The following is a 21,687-nucleotide window of genomic DNA, read 5'->3' on the forward strand; positions in this document are numbered from 1 at the left end:
TACATTGCTTTGTTTGGATCAAAGCATCTACTAAATGCCATGAATATAATATAAGCAGTAATAGCTCAGCAGTTAAAGAACTAACCTAGAAATCAGAAGGTTGCTGGTTCAAGTCATGCGTCCACCAGAGTTGTCACTGTTGGACACCTGAGCAAGGCCCTTAACCCTCAATTGTTTGCCATTGTACGTTGCTTTGTTTGGATCAAAGCATCTACTAAATGCCATAAATAAAATATAGGCAGTAATAGCTCAGCTGTTAAAGATTGGAACTAGAAATCAAAAGGTTGCTGGTTCAAGTCCTGTCACCACCAGAGTTGTCACTGTTGGACCCCTTGAGCAAGGCTTTTAATTCTTAATTGCTTGCAATTGTACATTGCTTTGTTTGGATCAAAGCATCTACTAAATTCCATGAATATAATATAAGCAGTAATAGCTCAGCAGTTAAAGAACTAACCTAGAAATCAGAAGGTTGCTGGTTCAAGTCATGCGTCCACCAGAGTTGTCACTGTTGGACCCCTGAGCAAGGCCCTTAACCCTCAATTGTTTGCCATTGTACGTTGCTTTGTTTGGATCAAAGCATCTACTAAATGCCATAAATAAAATATAGGCAGTAATAGCTCAGCTGTTAAAGATTGGAACTAGAAATCAAAAGGTTGCTGGTTCAAGTCCTGTCACCACCAGAGTTGTCACTGTTGGACCCCTGAGCAAGGCCCTTAACCCTCAAAGTTGTTTTGTTTGGATCAAAACATCTACTAAATGCCATAAATAAAATATAGGCAGTAATAGCTTAGCAGTTAACGACCTGAACTAGAAATCAGAAGGTTGCTGGTTCAAGTCCTGCGTCCACCAGAGTTGTCACTGTTGGACCCCTGAGCAAGGCTTTTAATTCTCAATTGCTTGCAATTGTACGTCACTTTGTTTGTATCAAAGCATCTACTAAATGCTTTATATGTAATATAAGCTGTAATACCTCAGCAGTAAAGGAACTGAACTAGTAATCAGAAGGTTGCTGGTTCAAGTCCTGTGTCCACCAGAGTTGTCACTGTTGGACCCCTGAGCAAGGCTCTTAACCCTTACAGTTGTTTTGTTTGGATCAAAGCATTTACTAAATGCCATAAATAAAATATAGGCAGAAATAGCTCAGTAGTTAAAGAACTGAACTAGTAATCAGAAGGTTGCTGGTTCAAGTCCTGCATCCACCAGAGTTGTCACTGTTGGACCCCTGAGCAAGGCCCTTAACCTTTAATTACTTGCAATTATAAGTCGCTTTGTTTGTGTCAAAGCATCTACTAAATAAATAAGCATCCATAAATATAATATAGGCAGTAATAGTTCAGTACAGTAGTTAAAGACCTGAACTAGAAATCAGAAGGTTGCTGGTTCAAGTCATGTGTCCACCAGAGTTGTCACTGTCGGACCCCTGAGCAAGGCTTTTAATTCTCAATTGCTCAAATTGCATTCAGTCATAAATGTAAGTCACTAAATAATATATAAAATGTAAGCACATTAAGCTACACACTATCAGACTGCACCAGAATTACTGGGTATAAATCACTGTCAACATAACAGCACTAAGTCTTCCCTTATAATTCTTGACGGGATTGAAAAATGTAAAGCATGGAATCTGAGTATGTCTTAATTTAGATCTTTCTAGCCTCTCTCTTCCACAGGTTTAGAACGGGGTGTAGGTCAGGGTACTGGAAAGACCATAGCGAAAGCTTGATTATGTGCTTATCTTACTATTTTTGTGTGGATTTGCACATATGTTTCGGATCAGTGTCCTGCGGGAAGATCCAACCATGACCCAGTGTTAGCTTCTTGGCAGAGGCAGACAGTTTTTTTTTATTTTATTTTAAATCTTCTCGTACTTAATAGATTCCATGATGCCATGTATCCTAACAAGGTTCCCATGGCATTTTCTGGGAGGGAGCACTCAAAACATCAGTGCGTCTTTTTTATGCTAGGCAGCTAAGATTTGTTACTTTACTGTGAAGACTGTAGACTGTAGATTGTATATTTTAAGACCGGCCTCAGTCTCAACTCCATCATCTTTACATTTCTCTGATCCCAGGAGAAAAAAATAGTACCTCTCTAAGGCATTTTTTATGAACTGGATGAACAAACTTGTGTGCTATTTTATTCTCTGAATTTTTTAAGGTTAACACGGGTCTTGTTTTATTTGTATATATTTTTTGTTCACTAATGCCGTCCTGATTGAGGAGAACGAGGCTAACCCACGCCCCCTCTGACACGTTTACAGCAGCCGTATGCATCTTGTCACCTACACTTTGACGAGCGCATATGCGGATCAACACTGTGTACGGAGAGACACACCCTGATCAGCGCACTCTTTTCTTGTCTCTGTGCAGGCGCCATCAATCAGCCAGGAGAGGTCGTAGTTGCATCAGTCATGAGAGAGTCCCTATCCGGCTTAATATCCCACCCCTAAATGAACAACAGGCCAATCGTTGTTCATGTGGGTGCCCAGCCCAGCCGGCAGGCAGAGCTGAGACTTAAGATGTATTCGAGATCCCAGCTCTTGTGTTGTAGCGTGTGTTTTACCACTGCGCCACCTGTGCAGCTTAAGGTGAAGATGTGATGATGATGTGAAAGCAGTGGTGCATCAGTGGCTTCACGCTCAACCAAAAAAATTTTTTTGCTGATGCCATTAAAAAGTTGGTACAACGCTGGGAAAAATACATTGAAAGGTGACTGTAGAAAAGTGAGGCAATTTGTTTTTGAAATTCATAGAGTTTAAAAAGTACTTTTTGAAGAATCCTCGTATTAATGCACTAATTAATTATTGTATTAAGATACAGTAGATTCAGCAAATATATAGAACTCTTTTTAATTATATATATTTTTGGTTTCCTTTTTGTTGTGGATTTGATTTTGAATGGAAGTGACTGTCATTTTACCCATCAATGTACATGTAATCACCGATAATTCATTCAAAACTTGAGACTCAGGTGGTACAGTGGTGTATGGATGCCTTGCCATGGACAGTTTCTTGGACTTCAAAAATTGTCTTATTCTGACAATGCAGTGTAAATTGTGGGCTCCTACAGATCCAGGTGTGTGCCATTCTAAACTACACTATATAGCCAAAAGTATTTAAACTAGGGATGTCCCGATCAAGTTTTTTTGTTCCCGATCATTAATTTTGATCCCAATCCGATACCGAGTCTCAAACCGATACTTGTATTTTCTAGATATTGTCTAGATAAGAACTAGATAATACTGTTCACACAGTGCACACTTCAAGTACATTACAGTTATTCAAATTAATCCAATGTACATGTTTAACAACTGAATAGCTCTGCAGTGCTGTAGGAAAAAAATTGCCTGCATCCAAGCTATTGCTTAATGTTCTTTTATTTTTACAAAATAAAAGTAAACAAACTTAGTGCAGCATTGTAGTAGTAAAACTAGAACACTCAAAATGAAGTGAAGGTTCTTTTTGAGGAAAATCAGCATCTCTGCCGTGTTAGCGGACAGCCGGTTCCTCTTCTCATCATATAATAATAAACTCGCTGTATTCGACTGAGTGTTTATTTTTTAGGTGCCGTATCAAATTGGTAGTAATTGTAGATCGTTTGGTTAAATGATATCTGGTTTGTTTCTTATGAGCCACCTTACTTGTATGCGTGTTGTAACTGTAACAGACTTTTCTGTGGTTGTATTGTGACAATGGTTTGATGGACGTTTCTACATGAACTGAGTGTGTTTTGACTCTTTGGGACTTCCATAGTGCATGGAATAGCGTGCTTGGCTAACGCGATGACTCTAGCTGTCCGCTATTCGGTACCGTAACAGAAGAAGTTAATAAAGTGTTCTGCTCCTGACAATTTGTGAATATACCGTGTATTTCTTTCTTTATTAAGCAAGTGCATCACTACGACGCTCGGTTACATAACTAAGCCAATCAGAGTGCTTGATACTGAGATGTCGTTCAGTCTTGTAACACGTAAACTCGTAAAAGCTGTATGTTATGGTCCTGAAGTTTTCATACTCGGATTAAAAGTTATTGTTTTGTAAACCGGAGTGATCCTTGACTCACACACCATATAAATAGTAAAATTCTACAGTAATGAAACGCAGCGCTGCTCCTATCGCCTCGTGAAACGCTCGCATTGCAGACATTACACTTCACTGTTGGACTTGAATTGTCTTATAGGTACCTAACCGCTAGGATGCATAAACCAGTGCGTTGTAGTGCCGGTCCCAAGCCCGGATAAATAGGGAGGGTTGTGTCAGGGAGGGTTGTGTCAGGAAGGGCGTGCGGCGTAAAAACTGTGCCAAATCAGTAATGCGGATCACGATCCGCCGGCGACCCCTAACGGGAGCAGCCGAGGAAATAGAGAGGTGAATTTCAACACGTCTCAAGGATAATTAAAGCAAACTGGATTGGAGAGCCACAGCAAAAGGTCTGAATATTTCTGTGAAAAATACATTTTAGTTTTTGATTAACTTACAACAAACTCATCAAAAACATGTTCACTTTTCTAATGGGTGATCAGGGTTGGCAGGAATCGTTACCAGTTATATCCATTCAAAACGATATCCACAGCATAGATCTTTTAAAATATCTAAAAATATATACTGTATATCTATAGAAAAACATATTAAACTCCATGAGGCTAATAACTCTGCTTTCCCTGCGACCCCCTGCATTCACCCACCCACCCTACAGTTCAGATGCCTCGACTTTAAAGCTTGTAGTCTATCTATAAAGCACGCTAATCCTTTTTTCCTGTTTTGTTCTTTTGTAAGATGCGTCAGTGACCGAATCAGATGTTTTTGGACTGAACGGGCAGATAGAGCACAAGCTGGCCTTCCTCTTGGAGCATGTGCCTCGAGACACACACCTGGTCCTGATTGGACACTCGATCGGCTGCTACATCATCCTGGAAATGATGAAGAGAGACCCAGAACTAAAGGTAAAAAAAAAAGTGATCGATATTGTGGCCATTTATTTTAGTGATACATGCTAGGGTTTTATGTTAGCTTTGGTTTAATCTTTATTTCCCCACGCTGGTCATTTAGGATAATATTTTTGTTTACAGTCTGAGCTGATAGTCTAAGCCATGGAGGGAGTCTGTTTTTTACTGTTCTCTTCATGATTAAATGGATTCCGTTAAATCAAAGGAGTAGTAAAACTCTCTTGGTACTCGCAGCTGTCTAGAGGCTATTGTTTGCTCATTGTTCGCTCATTGTTCCTGCTTCTCTCTCTTAAAGCATGTAAATAATGACCAGTGTTGCTTAATTTCTTGGCCCTGTCTTCGCTGTCTACTTAGACCGTCTCTGATATGCGTGCCTGGCAGGGTTTGAAATATAAACGAAACTATGTGCTGCTTAGCAGTGGGCTGAGCCCATGTTCTGGTTTATTGTGCCTGTTCTGCAAAAGGTCAGGGGAATAAATTTGTTTAAAAGTATCCTTGACTTGCTGAAACCTTTTTTGTTTTGGTTTTAAACCTCAAAATCTTTCAGTGTTTTAGTCCAGGTTTACACTTTGAGATTTCAGAGCTCTTAAAATATTATTACTGGTCACGCTATGCCAGATTCTTTAATAATGTCTTGTTAGATTTGATGAGACACGGGGGGATATCGTGTACTCTGTGTCAGATTATACAAAAGGATTCTTTAACAGTCGAGCTGTGAATACACTGTCACGTTTAATCAGTGATTCCATGTCTCCACAGAGTGTGGAGTTAAGATGGGCTACAAACAGTAATTGTATATCCAAATATAATTTATTTATTTATTTATTAGTTGTTCAATGTCACGTTTTACACTTTGGTTACATTCATGACAGGACAGATAGTTACTGGTTACACAATGTTCACCTGTTTAAGTTTTTTATGTTAAACACAGTCATGGACAATTTAGTGTCTCCAATTCACCTCACCTGCATGTCTTTGGACAGTGGGAAGAAACCGGACCTCCCGGAGGAAACCCACACAGACACATGCAAACTTCACATAGAAAGGACCTGGACCACTTTACCTCGGAATCCAACCCAGAACCTTCTTTCTGCGAGGTGACAGTGCTACCCCACTGATAGGTGTAACTTATAAAAGAATTAATGAATGGAAGTACCGTAGGTACACTATATTGCCAAAAGTATTCACTCACTCATCCAAATCATTAAATTCAGGTGTTCCAATCACTTCCATGGCCACAGGTGTATAAAACCAGGCACCTCAGCATGCAGAATGCTTCTACAAATATTAGTGAAAGAATGGGTCGCTCTCAGGAGCTCAGTGAATTCCAGCGTGGTACCGTGATAGGATGCTACCTGTGCAACAAGTCCAGTCGTGAAATTTCCTTGCTACTAAATATTCAACTGTCAGTGCTATTATAACAAAGTGGAAGCGATTGGGAACGACAGCAACACGTAAATTGACAGAGCGGGGTCAGCGGATGCTGAGCCGCATGGTGCGCAGAGGTCGGCAACTTTCTGCAGAGTCAATCGCGCGATGGACGAGTCTGGGTTTGGCGGTTGCCCGGAGAACGGTACTTGTCTGACTGCATTGTGCCAAGTGTAAAGTTTGGTGGAGGGGGGATTATGGTGTGGGGTTGCTTTTCAGGAGTCGGGCTCGGCCTCATAGTTCCAGTGAAAGGAACTCTTAATGCTTCAGCATACCAAGAGATTTTGGACAATTTCCTGCTCCCAACTTTGTGGGAACAGTTTGGGGATGGCCCCTTCCTGTTTCAACATGACTGCGCACCAGTGGACAAAGCAAGGTCCATAAAGACATGGATGCGTGAGTTTGGTGTTAGGAGTTAGAACTTGACTGGTCTGCACTGGTCCCGACCTCAACCTGATAGAACACCTTTGGGATGAATTAGAGCGGAGACTGCGAGCCAGGCCTTCTCGTCCAACATGAGTGTCTGACTTCACAAATGCGCTTCTGGAAGAATGGTCAAAAATTCCCATAAACACACTCCTAAACCTTGTGTAAAGCCTTCCCAGAAGAGTTGAAGCTGTTATAGCTGCAAAGGGTGGGCCAACATCATATTAAACCCTGTGGATTGAGAATGGGACGTCACTCAAGTTCATATGCGTGTAAAGGCAGATGAGCGAATACTTTTGGCAATATAGTGTAGGTAGCACTCGGTGAGTGTAATAGGCATTCTTAATTTTAGTAGGCTCATTGGGGCACGGTCTATGAGCCAGCCGTACTAATGCACACGTTTATCTCAGCCAAGCAGCAGGTGTCAAAGCTCCACCCACACCCAGTCACAGACGTTAAGATAAGATAAGATAAGATAAGATAAGATAGCCTTTTATTATCCCACAGGGAGAAAATTGTAGTGTTACAGCAGCTTACAAGAATACAAAAAAATAGAAAATTACAAAAAGTGGTCACACTTATTGACATATACAGTATATTAAAAAGTAAGAATATGTAAAAGTTACAAAAATATAAACAGTATTTATAGAGGAAGTTAACCTAATATTGCACAGTTATTAAAAATATTGCACAAAGTACAGCAGGTACAGCAGGTATTGCACATAATTTAAAAGTAATTGCACAGAGAAGTACTGAAAAACCAAGTGAATTATTGTGATGGTAATTGTCTACGTTTGGGGGGGTGCTGGTTGTATAGCCTGACAGCAGAAGAAAGAAAGGAGCTGCGGTATCTCTCCTTTGAGCAACGCGGGTGAAGAAGCCTGTCGCTAAAGGAGCTGCCCAGTGCAGCCACAGTTTCATGCAGCGGGTTATCAGTGTTCTCGATTAAGGATGACAGCTTGGTCATCATCCTTCTCTCCCCCACTGCTTCCACCGAGTCCAGGGTGCAGCCCAGGACAGAACTTGCCTTACTGATTAGTTTGTCCAGTTTCTTCCTGTCTGCTGCTGTCATGCTGCTGCCCCAGCAGATAACACCATAGAAAATGGCTGATGCCACCACTGAGTCATAAAAAGAGCTGAGAAGGGCCCCCTGTATTCCAAAAGAATGAAGCCTCCTCAACAGATAGAGTCTACTTTGGCCCTTCTTGTACAAGGCCTGTGTATTGTCCGACCAGTCCAGTTTATTGTTAAGGTGAACACCCAGGTACCTATAAGAGTTAACAATCTCGATATTCTGTCCCTGGATGCTCACCGGAATTCTGGTTCTGTAACCAGTCACTGGAAAGGTGGTCAGAGATTCCTGAATGTTCTAGTTAAGCTAAGTTTATGAACTGAAAGGATTTCTGCATGTGTGTTGGAAGAGGATAAACCGGACCTGAAGCCTACACTTCCACAGAGATTTCCATTTAACCCTCCCCATTCATCCAGTCCATTCCTTCCTGATTTTGATCTGTTACATTTCTAAGCTTTGGATACACTATGGCCCTCTTTCTCTGATAGATCATGCCTTAAACATTGTGAAGTCGATGCCAAGCAAAAATGTACAAACATTTTCTTTATGGCTGCAGATTGTGAACTGCTGGGAAGCCCATGTGGTGATTATAGATGATATATGATAATCAGAAACTCCTGTTCTTTTGGGCTCTAGCTATGTGGGTTTTAAAGCAAACTAAAGAGGTTTGGAAGTCAGTGGTTTGGTTTGCTTTGCATTTTATTGGCTAATGTGGTATAATTATTGCTGTACAATTTGTGCTGGCATGGTGGTCACCAGTCATTCAGGATTTTACAGTTTTATGCCTTTAGACATTCGTAGTAACATTTTACTCACTCACTCACTCACTCACTGTCTTAACCGCTTATCCAATTAGGGTCGCGGTGGGGTGCTGGAGCCTATCCCAGCTTTTCAATGGGCTCAAGGCACACAGTAACACCCTGGATGGGGCACCAGTCCATCACAGGGCAGACACACACACACACATGCACATACCCATTCACCTATAGGGCAATTCAGTGTCTCTAATTAACCTACTCCAAACTCCACACAGAAAGGACCCGGACCGCCCCGCCTGGGGATAGAACCCAGGACAGTGCTACCCACTGAGCCACTGTGCCACCCTAGTAACATTCTAGCCTTTTTTTTTTTTTTTTTTTATATTACTAAACTTGTTTATGGACATAGAGCATGATCAGGGCTACTTAAGAGCATGAAGGTCCTTTCATGGGTTGATTCCTAGGTGGAGCGGTTTGGGTCCTTTCTGTGTGGAGTTTGCATGTTCTCCCTGTGTCTGTGTGGGTTTCCTTCCACAGTCCAAAGACATGCAAGTGAGGTGAATTGAAGATACAAAATTGTCCATGACTGTGTTTGACATTAAAAACTTGAACTGAGAAATATTGTGTAACCAGTAACTACCTGTCTTGTCATAAATGTAACCAAAAGTGTGAATTCTGATAAATAAATACTAAGCCTTTTGAGCTTTGTTTCAGGCCTAACTTGAGCAATAAATGTTTAGCAGTTTTCTGTTCTGAATAAGGCATGGCATTGTCTTGCTAATGTAACAATATATGCTTTAGCATCAATGGTAGCTTCACTCATGCCAGGGGCCTTGATACTATGACAAATGTTGGCTTTTGCACCTTTAGGGACAGTGGTAGCCTAGTGGGTAGAGCTTTGGGCTATCCCAGCTCTGCCATGCAGCTACTGTTTGGCCCCTGAGCAAGGCCCTTAACCCTCTCTGCTCTAGGGGTGCCGTACGATGACTGACCCTGCGCTCTGACCCTGGCTTCCAAACAAGCTGGGATATGCAAAGAAAGAATTTCATTGTACTGTACACCTGTATATGTATATATGACAAATAAAGGCATTCTGTTTTTCTATTCTTTCTCTGAATACAGTCTGGTGGGTCCTTTTAATCTTTGGACCAAACTTCATATATTTATATAATATGATATAATATGATCTTATGACCTCACAGGTGCTGTGGCTTCACCCAGTGTGTACCACCCCGCTACAACTTTTTTCTTTGTTGCATTTTTTCCCCCAAATTTTCCTCCCAGTCTAGTCGTATCCAATTACCTGATTGAATTTCGCTTCCCCTCTACTGATGTTGACTATCACTCCTGACCGAGGAGAGCCGTGACTAACACACACCCCCTCCGACACGTGTGCAGTAGCATCTTTTTACCTACACAAGGCGAGTTCATATGCTGATCAGCCTTGTGTATGGAGAGACACACACTGATCTCCATTATTCATCGTCTCTGTGCAGGCGCCATCAATCAGCCAGTAGGGGTGTAATTGCTTCAGTACTGAAAAACCCTCTCCGTCACCATCCCTACAAATGAGCCAATCGTTGTTCGTGTAGGTGTCCAGCCTGCCGGTATTAGAGCTGGGACTCGAACCGACAAGTTCGAAAAGTCAGCTCTGATGTTCTAGCGTGTTTTACCGCTGCGCCACCTGAGCGCCCCAAAAATGCTGAACAAACAGAGCAAAACAAGCAGAAACTCTTTGAATAAGAGACTTTGGCTGTGTCCCAAATGCAGTGCCGTATTTTCCAAAGAATGGAGTAACTAAATAATGCTGCGTTTGTTACTACATCCAGAACAAGTACTACAATATAAATTTGTGCACTACCTGTGTGTGCAACATGTTTAATCATTAGTCACATTTTTTAACCAATCCCTGCAGTGCTGCTTTACTCCTGCAGCAGAAAGCAATCATTCACACTGTTAATGGCTCACTGTCAAGCCTGAAGTGTTTGTCATTATACCCAATATTTAATTCCTGTCATATATTTTAATTGGTGTGTTTATGTAAGGGCCTGAAATAATAATAAACAAATACATTTGTTATTTTGCCTTTAAATAAAAGTAATATTTAAAGGCAAAATGAAGGACATTTAATCCAAAATGATTTACAGTACTGTGACAGTATATTGTCTAAGCAATTAAGGGTTAAGGCCCTTGCTCAAGGGCCCAACAGTGGCAGCCTGGCAGTGGCAGGGCTTGAACCGGCTTGAGCGACTGTTCGATTACTAGTCCAGGTCCTTAACTGCTAGGCTACAACTGCCCTACTTAATTATTATGCACCCATATTTAGTTATTTATTTAGATATTGCATACACTGATGAGGCAGAAGTGCGTATGTCATGGTCTGGGATCTACTATATGTTTGGCTGATGGTAGTTTCTTATAGAACACGTGTTGAACGCATCCGATTTGGTCCAGATAAGAACCTCAGTGGCTTTGATGAGGGCCAAATTGTTATATGTAGGGCTCTACTACTGTAAATTCACAGGAAAATGCGCTTATGTGTGTGTTATTTTATGGACCTGCTTTTTCAAAAATCACAGATTACACAGATTTTTCAAGAAAAGTGCCACATTTCATGGCAGTCAATATATTACATTCATAAATTGAATGATGGAATCAATGGATGCTACAATACACAGCACAGCCTACCTTAATAGTTGAAAGATGAAAATACTCGTCCGTGTTTTGACACCTCCTCTATTCCACAGAATTGGTTGAGAGTTTTCCAAACTCAGTTACCTAAGTAATGTTTGTAGCTGCTTTACACTTCAACATTTGTCTAACTGATTGCTAATGTAACCGAGCATCTAAAATTTAGAGTTTGCTGTATGGAGAAGATGTAGAGAAGCACACTTTTCCTTTTATAATGAAATTTCTGAAGGGACAAAATGTACTCAATATGTAAACACATACACCGATTAGGCATAACATTATGACCATCTTCCTAATATTGTGTTGGTCCCCCTTTTGCTGCCCCATACGCAACAGACCCTGGATGCACTATGTATTCTGACAACCTTTTTATCAGAACCAGCATTAACTTCTTCAGCAATTTGAGCTACACTAGCTCGTCTGTTGGATCGGACCACATGGGCCAGCCTTCACTCCCCACGTGCATCAATGAGCCTTGGCCGACCATGACCCTATCGCCGGTTTACCACTGTTCCTTCATTGGACCACTTTTGATAGATACTGACCACTGCAGACCGGGAACACCCCACAAGAGCTGCAGTTTTGGAGATACTCTGACCCAATTGTCTAGCCATCACAATTTGGCCCTTGTCAAACTCGCTCAAATTCTTACGCCCATTTTTCCTGCTTCTAACACATCAACTTTGAGCATAAAATGTTCACTTGCCGCCTCATATATCCCACCCACTAACAGGCACCGTGATGAAGAGATATGCCGTTGTGTGGTCAAGACTCATTGCTGCCAGAGGACATGAAGTCTATGGCATCTGGTACAGACCAACACAAGGTCTACTGTGTCTGATTATTTAATACTGGTGATGAGGTGAATTCTGTGTATTGGGCTGCGTAGACTCTGGCCAGTCAAACTTACCAGTTTAGATCGACCAGACTACGTTATGTTCTGTGTTTTTTCTGAACCTGCCCAAAGGAAACCCATGCAGAGAATAAGCGAATTGACTGCAGGTAGGGCTGGGCGGTTTATCGCAAATATCGATATATTACTTTTTACACGATGTTGAAAACGACCGATGTCGAGTATGCGTAGAATACACAGGTTACCATTTGAGAACGTTTAAAACAGAGCATAAAAGCGCTGAGCGGAACGCTTTTTTAATTGGAATCGAATCAGGGAGCTGTGCTCTTATCTATGGTAAAGATTCATTCATTTTGCTCACTTCAGTTCATTTGTTGAAGAGATTCAGATGTATAAACCAATCAGGGCTTCCGAATTCTGATTTTGGGCGGAATTTCAATCTCACTCTTCATTGGTTGTTGTATAAATGACAGCTTAGTGAGCGAATTACCAGTTTCAGCTTTTTACCACAAAAGCCGACAGAATAAATGATCTAAAACGGTTTTCATTAGTTAGGTGGATAAACACAGTTAAATATGGATTTTTATGTTCTGGAAATATTCTGGAAACATTTAAGATGGTCTCCAAGAAGAAAAAAAGTGGATTATATTCCTAATGAAACAACACACGGATATAGGATATATGTTTTCAATTTGAAGAAGAAAAGCTCAGGTAAGCAGCGGTTATGATTTTATGCTGTTGTGTGGTTGATCTGGGTCGCGTTGCTGCTGTTTACTGTGCGCTTTCATTTTGCAAAGATAGCAAAGCATTATCAAACATTAAACTTTCTTGGGATTTTTTCGATGCTCAATTATTTGAAGTAAAACGGACAGCATAAATCTGACTGAGATTCTTTTTGCTGGTTTGTTTGATATAAATATTGTCAATATTAATACATATACAGCCTTATAATAATACAAAATACTGTAATTAGTCAGAATTTATCAGAACTATCAGTATTTTGTGTTTTTAAGATTTAAGACTTATAAACAATATAAGCTAAAATATGGGCAGTGGTCTGCCATTGTACTTTAAGTTTACATTATATCGTATCGTATATCGCCACTTCTCAAAAGCATATCGAGATATGAGTTTTTTAGTCATTTATCGCACAGCCCTAACTGCAGGTATAATTCAAACCCAGGTCTTGAATATGCTTGGAAACAGTTCTATCATTCACTTTAGTTTGTGTGTGTGTGTGTGTATGTGAGTGTGTGAGATCACAGCACATGGGTGGGCCTTCATTCAAGGATCAAGGGTCAGGCAGACAGGGGTGAGGTCCAAAAGTATTAGCTTTACTTCATGAATCACTCAAATAGAACACGGTGTGTGCCAAGTGCAAGCATAAACATTTCGGTGTATAGCGCTGGCTCAGGTTATTGCCCTAATATACTCAAAATATTTAAACCCTAACAATTCAGTTCACTGAACACAGCACAGAATGACCAGGTCTGTATCACATTCTAGTATCGGATCAACCGCTCATATTCTGGCACTATGAGTTGGCGGTTTTGGCCAGTGTGTAGCTTGCTTTTTCGGTACATGGGAATCAATTGGGCAGAAAAGTGTTTAAAGCCTCTCCGACTTCTTCCAGGTGAGTTGGTTAACGCTCAATGTGCAGCTCCGTCCATTTGTGAATCGTAGCCTCTCAGCCTGTCCAAAAGGAATTTGAGATGTTTATAAAGACCGTTCAGTAATGAGGTACCTAGCTGTGTTAACCCCCTAGATGGAAGAAGTAATGAAATAATATTTGACATGATAAATCCATACACTAGTTACAGTTGATCATTTACATCTGAACGGATATCATGGCCAGTCTTGGGATTATATTTATTTTTGCAGCTGCTATTTTTTATATATATATATATATGAAACACTTATTCGTTCAAAAAATTTAACAGTTCAAATGTAATTGTATATTTTGGATTTCTGTACAGTTAAAATTAGGGCTGTCGTTAATCGCGTTAATTAACGCGATTAACGCGTTACAATTTTAATCGCGATTAAATAAATTTTAATTTTAATTTTTAATCAAACTATTTTCATTGAGCTGTGTTTGTGCCACGTAAATATGTCTGTTTCAATTTGCGCTGCTTTAACACAGTAACATTGTGTTTATACTGTATAGAGATAACATCAGTATTTTTACAGTTTGCATTGTGAGTTACAAATTACTGGAGCTGCTGCTGCTGCTTCATATTGCGAAATATCGGGTATTTTAAATAATAATTTTTGTTTTCAAAAAGCGTGAGAAATCATCAAAGACAAAATTACCGTTATTAATTGACGCTTTAATATCATCTTTGGTCAAAGCAGCATTTGTCTCGTTGGGCGTCTGCGCGCACGGATACGTGTTACAGGCTAAATGATCAAAGACTTTATTACCTAACTTTATTTCAAATTAATTTTGGATGGAAAGCCCATGGACTGAACACGTCGTGGGAACATTACAAACACTGGTGTTAAATGGCTCGCAAAGGACTGTATACTGGGGAGGGGGGTCCTCCATGAAATGAACCCAACCACTCACCTCACTGCCCCCCCCCATTGGCTGCACTCGCCAGGTCGTTATTATATTACAATATTTTTGTTAAGTAAAATTAAAAGAACTAAAACTGTGCATTAAAAATACCAGAGGCAGGAATTTGGACTTGAAGTGTAACTTCTGAGCAAGTACTTTTAATTCATTCTGATCAGCTATCACTATATGCAATTTGTTGAGGCGGCCCAAAATTTTCTTTTGCACTGGTGCCCATGAGCTCCTAGTTACGCCACTGGTGTTGCATCTAGAAATGGTTCATGTTATGAGCGCCTGTTTCCAGAAAGATCCTCACCTTTGTAAGATAATGTGAACAGACTCATTTTAAATAACTGACTGAAAGATGGGTAGCTGTTAACAACTCTATATATTAGGGCTGCACGATGTATCGTTTCAGCATCGTCATCACGATGTGTGCATGCGGAATAGTCACATCGCAGGATGTGCGATGTCACTTAATGCAAATGAAATCAAATACGTCATGCTACAACTTTTTTGCTGCTTGACACAAAACGAAAATTCACACCGTTCTCATTTTCCATGACATATCTACCAGTGTGTTCGAAAACCTAGTGAGCCGCCTTGCTGTCTTACTACCTACACATGCAGCTGCCTCAGTAGAGAGGATTCTAATAAGTCATTGACTTATAAGGCAGGTTATTCGAACGCGCTACTTAGCAATTCCATCGGTTTTCGCGTTTAGCATTTAGCATCTTGCCATTAAAACCAATGGAATGAGGTGGGACAGCGCTAACATGTCAATATAACATCTCGATTCGTGTACAGAAAACTGTTACATTTGCTGACAAGCCCAAACTTGCAAATAAAAACACTCGTTAAAAATCAATAATTAACTTTGTCCGCACCGTCAGCCATGTTTATTTTTCTGTGATAGAAGAGATGCCGCAATGAATTCTGGGATTGCCTTCATCACTAAGGACGCTTCCGATTCTCACTCGTTCCTGAGTCAAAATAACATTGAAATATTAAGATGCCTCAGTAGTGAGCTTAGTAAGGCATCTCAGATTTCGAACAGGTGTATAACTGCTCTTTTGTTTGTATAGTTTTTTTTTAATAATGTTTACTACTTGAAGAGGTTTTGATTGTGAAATAAAATATTAAATGACTCATTTTGTCAATCCTGTTAATTCCCTCATGTGATATTGAAGCTTTCTTAGTTTAATGCTCAGTTTCAACCGAGTACAAAGATATAGCTTGTCATAATCTTTTGTATCTCTTGTAGGCACCACCCTTTTTCACAGATGAACCCCTTATTTAGAGTAAGATACATGCATTATTAATATTAGTAATATTTTTTATATAGGCATAAGCTGGCTTTCTAAAAATAGTTTAGATTTCATAATCTTATCATAATTTTACGAATGTTTTATTGGTAAACATGTTCTTGCAATAAAAAATGTGCATAAATGTTAAAATTTTGCTTAGTGCGATTAATTGCGATTAATTTGGTTCTTTAATCGCGATTAATCTCGATTAAAAAAAATTATCACGTGACCGCCCTAGTTAAAATACATAGGCACTGATCAGCAAAAACAGACCCACCACCACCACCATCAAGACGTGCATGGTAATGCCTATTTCCTTTTACAATAGTGCATGTCATGCTCAGGGATTTATTAAAAGTTGGGCTGAAGGGAGTTACATAAGGGAGTGCAGCCTTGGTCAGTACCCACCCACAGTGGTCCTACTTAGACATGTTGTTGGGTGGCCAAGACTCATTGCTGCCACATGTCGTCTTGTACAGACCAACAGAAGAGCTACTGTGGCTCAAATAGCAGATGATTTTAATACTGGTGATGAAGTGAATGTGTCACAACATGGGGGGCTGAGTAGTCACACGCCAAACAAAGTGCCCATGCTAACTCATGTCCAGAAGCTTGTAATTCATGACAGACTAAGAGAGTTTGGTTCTTTTTTTCCTAAAGCTTGGCATATAAATTACGCTTCCATACACTTGTACTGTATATAATCACAATGAAGTTTACTTGTCCCAAAAGCCACTCCAGTGTTGTTTTAGCACTATGATTTGGGTCTTTGTTATGTTGAAAGGTGAACTTTTACCCCGGTCTGAGTTTGTGGTGTGTAAGTCTGTCTGTGGTGTGTATGGTGTGTGTAACTTGTGTGTGTCTGGTGTATGAGGCTGCCTGCTTGACTGTGTCTGTCTCAGGGCTGTGGAGTGTCTGGTGTGTGTCTGTGGTGTGGCTGGGGTCTGACTGTCTGTCTGCAGTGTATCTGGGGTCTGTCTGTGGTGTGTAACGGGTGTGTGCCTTGTCTATGAGGCCTCCTGCTTGTCTGTGTACTGTCTGTGGAGTGTCTGCAGTGTGTCTGGGGTCTGTCTGTCTGCAGTTTGTCTTGGGTGTGTCTGTCGTGTGTACCATGTGTGTGCCTGGTGTACAAAACGTCCGTCTGTGATGTCTCTGGGGTCTGTATGTCTGTCTGCAGTGTGTCTGGGATATGTCTGTCTTTCTGCAATGTGTCTGGGGTCTATTTGTCTGTCTCACTGTGTCTGGGGTCTTTGTGTCTGTGGTGTGTCTGGCGTGTGTGATGCGTGCATGCCTGGTCTATGAGGCCCCCTGCTTGTCTATGTCCTGTCTGTGGAGTGTCTGGTGTGTGTCTGCCGTGTTTCTGGGGTCTGTCTGTCTGTCTGCAGTTTGTCTGGGGTCTGCCTGTCTGTCTGAGGTGTGTCTGTTGTGTGTACCATGTGCGTGCCTGCTGTACAAGACTTCCGTCTGTGATGTGTCTGTGCGTGCCTGGTGTATGAGGCCGCCTCTGTCTGTGATGTGTCTGTATGTCTGTCTGTGGTGTGACTGGGCTTTGTTTGTCTGTCTGCGGTGTCTGGGCTCTGTCTGTCTGTCTGCGGTGTGTCTGGTGTGTGTAATGTCTGCGTGCCTGGTGCCGAGGCCACCTCTGTCTGTGATGTGTCTGGGGTCTGTCTGTCTGTGGTGTGACAGGGGTGTGTATGTCTGTCTGCAGTGTGTTAGGGGTCTGTCTGTCTGCGGTGTGTCTGAGGTCTGTCTGCCTGTCTGTGGTGTGTCTAGTGTGTAATGTGTGTGTTCCTGGTGTATGAGGCGTCTCTGTCTGTGATGTGTCTGGGGTCTGTTTGTGGTGTGCCTGGGTTCTGTATGTCTGTGGTGTGTGTAACGTGGGCATACTCAGTGTACAAGGCAGCCTTGTTTGTTTGTCTGGGGTCTGTCTGTGGTGTGTCTGTGGTGTGTCTGGGGTCTATCTATCTGTCTGTGGTCTATTTATCTGTCTGTGGTGTGTCTGGTGTGTGTACCATGTGCGTGCCTGGTGTATGAGGCGTCTCTGTCTGTGATGTGTCTGGGGTCTGTTTGTGGTGTGCCTGGGTTCTGTATGTCTGTGGTGTGTGTAACGTAGGCATACTCATTGTACGAGGCCGCCTTTGTCTGGGCTTTGTTTGTCTGTCTGGGGTCTGTCTGTGGTGTGTCTGTGATGTGTCTGGTGTGTACACCGCGTGCATGCCTGGTGTACGAGGCATCTCTGTCTGTGATGTGTCTAGGGTCTGTATGTCTGTCTGCGGTGTGTCTGGTGTGTGTACCATGTACGTGCCTGGTGTACGAGGCGTCTCTGTCTGTGATGTGTCTAGGGTCTGTATGTCTGTCGGCGGTGTGTCTGGTGTGTGTAATGTGTGCGTGCCCGGTGTACAAGGCATCTCTGTCTGTGATGTGTCTGGGGTCTGTATGTCTGTCTGCGATGTGTCTGGTGTGTGTAATATGTGTGTGCCCTGTGTACAAGGCATCTCTGTCTGTGATGTGTCTGGGTTCTATCTATCTGTCTGCGGTGTGTCTGGTGTGTGTACCATGTACCTGGTGTACGAGGCGTCTCTGTCTGTGATGTGTCTGTATGTCTGCCTGTATGTCTGCAGTGTGTCTGGTGTGTGTGTAACGTAGGCATACTCATTGTACGAGGCCGCCTTTGTCTGGGCTTTGTTTGTCTGTCGGGGGTCTGTCTGTGGTGTGTCTGTGATGTGTCTGGTGTGTACACCGCGTGCATGCCTGGTGTACGAGGCATCTCTGTCTGTGATGTGTCTAGGGTCTGTATGTCTGTCTGCGGTGTGTCTGGTGTGTGTACCATGTACGTGCCTGGTGTACGAGGCGTCTCTGTCTGTGATGTGTCTAGGGTCTGTATGTCTGTCGGCGGTGTGTCTGGTGTGTGTAATGTGTGCGTGCCCGGTGTACAAGGCATCTCTGTCTGTGATGTGTCTGGGGTCTGTATGTCTGTCTGCGATGTGTCTGGTGTGTGTAATATGTGCGTGCCCGGTGTACAAGGCATCTCTGTCTGTGATGTGTCTAGGGTCTGTATGTCTGTCGGCGGTGTGTCTGGTGTGTGTAATGTGTGCGTGCCCGGTGTACAAGGCATCTCTGTCTGTGATGTGTCTGGGTTCTATCTATCTGTCTGCGGTGTGTCTGGTGTGTGTACCATGTACCTGGTGTACGAGGCGTCTCTGTCTGTGATGTGTCTGTATGTCTGCCTGTATGTCTGCAGTGTGTCTGGTGTGTGTAATGTGTGCGTGCCAGGTGTACAAGGCATCTCTGTCTGTGATGTGTCTGGGGTCTGTATGTCTGTCTGCGGTGTGTCTGGCATGTAAGGCCTCATGCTTGTCTATGTCAGTCTCCTGTCTGCAGTGTGTCAGGTGTGTGTAATGTGTGCGTGCTCGGTGTACAGGGCATCTTTGTCTGTGATGTGTCTGGGGTCTGTCTGTCTGTCTGCGGTGTGTCTGGTGTGTACACCGCGAGCATGCCTGGTGTATGAGGCATCTGTCTGTGATGTGTCTAGGGTCTGTATGTCTGTCTGCGGTGTGTCTGGTGTGTAAGGCCTCGTGCTTGTCTATGTCCATCTCCTGTCTGCAGTGTGTCTGGTGTGTGTAATGTGTGCGTGCCCGGTGTACAAGGCATCTTTGTCTGTGATGTGTCTGGGGTCTGTATGTCGGTCTGCGGTGTGTCTGGTGTGTAAGGCCTCTTGCTTGTCTATGTCAGTCTCCTGTCTGTAGTGTGTCTGGTGTGTGTAATGTGTGTGTGCCCGGTGTACAAGGCATCTCTGTCTGTGATGTGTCTGGGGTCTATCTATCTGTCTGCGGTGTGTCTGGTGTGTGTACCATGTACCTGGTGTATGAGGCGTCTCTGTCTGTGATGTGTCTATGTCTGCAGTGTGTCTGGTGTGTGTAATGTGTGCGTGCCAGGTGTACAAGGCATCTCTGTCTGTGATGTGTCTGGGGTCTGTATGTCTGTCTGCAGTGTGTCTGGCATGTAAGGCCTCATGCTTGTCTATGTCAGTCTCCTGTCTGCAGTGTGTCTGGTGTGTGTAATGTGTGCGTGCTCGATGTACAGGGCATCTCTGTCTGTGATGTGTCTGGGGTCTGTCTGTCTGTCTGCGGTGTGTCTGGTGTGTACACCGCGTGCATGCCTGGTGTATGAGGCATCTGTCTGTGATGTGTCTAGGGTCTGTATGTCTGCCTGCAGTGTGCCTGGTGTGTTTATCGTGTGCATGCCCAGTGTATGAGGCCGTCTCTGTCTGTGTTGTGTCTAGGGTCTGTATGTCTGTCTGCGGTGTGTCTGGTGTGTAAGGCCTCGTGCTTGTCTATGTCCATCTCCTGTCTGCAGTGTGTCTGGTGTGTGTAATGTGTGCGTGCCCGGTGTACAAGGCATCTCTGTCTGTGATGTGTCGAGTCTGTATGTCTGTCTGCGGTGTGTCTGGTGTGTGTACCATGTACGTGCCTGGTGTACGAGGCGTCTCTGTCTGTGATGTGTCTGGGGTCTGTCTGTCTGTCTGCCTGCAGTGTGTCTGGCATGTAAGGCCTTGTGTTTGTCTATGTCCATCTCCTGTCTGCGGTGTGTCTGGTGTGTGTCTTGTCTGTAGTGTGTGTAACGTGTGTATCTGCGGTGTGAAGGTGCGTGACTGTGAGCGTTTAAATGTGTTTGACTGTGCCAGACTGTGTGTGTGTGTTGCGTCTCTGTGTGTCCGTCCATGGTGTGACTGTTTGTCTCTAACAGGATGCGTGACTGTGTGTGGCTGGCCGGATTTATTACTGATTAAAGAAGCTCTCACAGATTTCTGTCGGACTGCTTGAAGTTTTCTCACATTCCTGGGACACGCTGGACATGGAGCTGCTTCTCATCAGAACCAATATTTCACTCCACGTATCTCACTCTATTTCTCATTCCTCTGGCTATCGTTCAGTTCAGTTTGTACTCAGACTTGCTACGAACATCACTTTCTAGACTCGAGTGTTTCTAGCTTTTAAAAATTGCAGATTTTTTAAATGTTTCTTTTCCCAGCCGATCGATTTATATGGGTCAGTAGGAAACGATGGGACATCATCAGTTTCGGTGTGATTAAACCCTGGACACTGAATCCTGCTTCTTTTGTCTTGGTCTCACAGAGTCAGCAGAAGATGTGCGATAAGTCATACGCGATGTCCTCCAGGATAACGCCGCTGTCAGGATTTAAAGCTGGTTTGGAAATGAATAAATGACACTTGGCGTTGCACGTTTCTAGCTATTTCGTATTGTGCACGGGGGAACGGAAGATATTGCACTGTTTAGTTTCATTGAGAAATACTTGGCCCCGACTGCAAAGCTACGCGAAGGCAGACGAAGCACATTCACTTCGTCTTGCTCACTGAATGAGTCGTGCTGACTTCTAGTCACTGGCCAAACACGGACAGGTGCTTCCTGTTTCTGCAAGTCTATTTCTCTCTCTGTCTCTGCTTCTCTCTTACACTCTCATTTTTTTTGGCTGTATGTCTCTGTCTCTCTCTCTCTCTCTCTCTCTCTCTCTCTCTCTCTCTCTCTCTCTCTCTCTCTCTCTTGTGAATGAATACAGTGCAAGCAATTAAGGGTTAAGCGACTTGCCCAGGGGCCCAACATTGACAACTTAGCATTGGTGAGGCTTGAGAT

At 42.7% G+C, this 21,687-nt stretch overlaps 1 protein-coding gene across 1 annotated transcript in view; it reads left to right on the plus strand.

The window, feature by feature from the left end:
• ldah (lipid droplet associated hydrolase) overlaps positions 1–21,687 on the plus strand; it is a 132,290-nt gene that overhangs the window by 57,996 nt on the left and 52,607 nt on the right. The window contains exon 4 of the mRNA XM_063007982.1: positions 4,774–4,940. Within this exon, the coding sequence (XP_062864052.1) occupies positions 4,774–4,940 (167 nt within the window). The remainder of the gene's footprint in view (positions 1–4,773; positions 4,941–21,687) is intronic.

The sequence above is a fragment of the Trichomycterus rosablanca genome, chromosome 13 (assembly GCF_030014385.1).
Source record: "Trichomycterus rosablanca isolate fTriRos1 chromosome 13, fTriRos1.hap1, whole genome shotgun sequence".
Classification (NCBI taxonomy): Eukaryota; Metazoa; Chordata; class Actinopteri; order Siluriformes; family Trichomycteridae; genus Trichomycterus; species Trichomycterus rosablanca.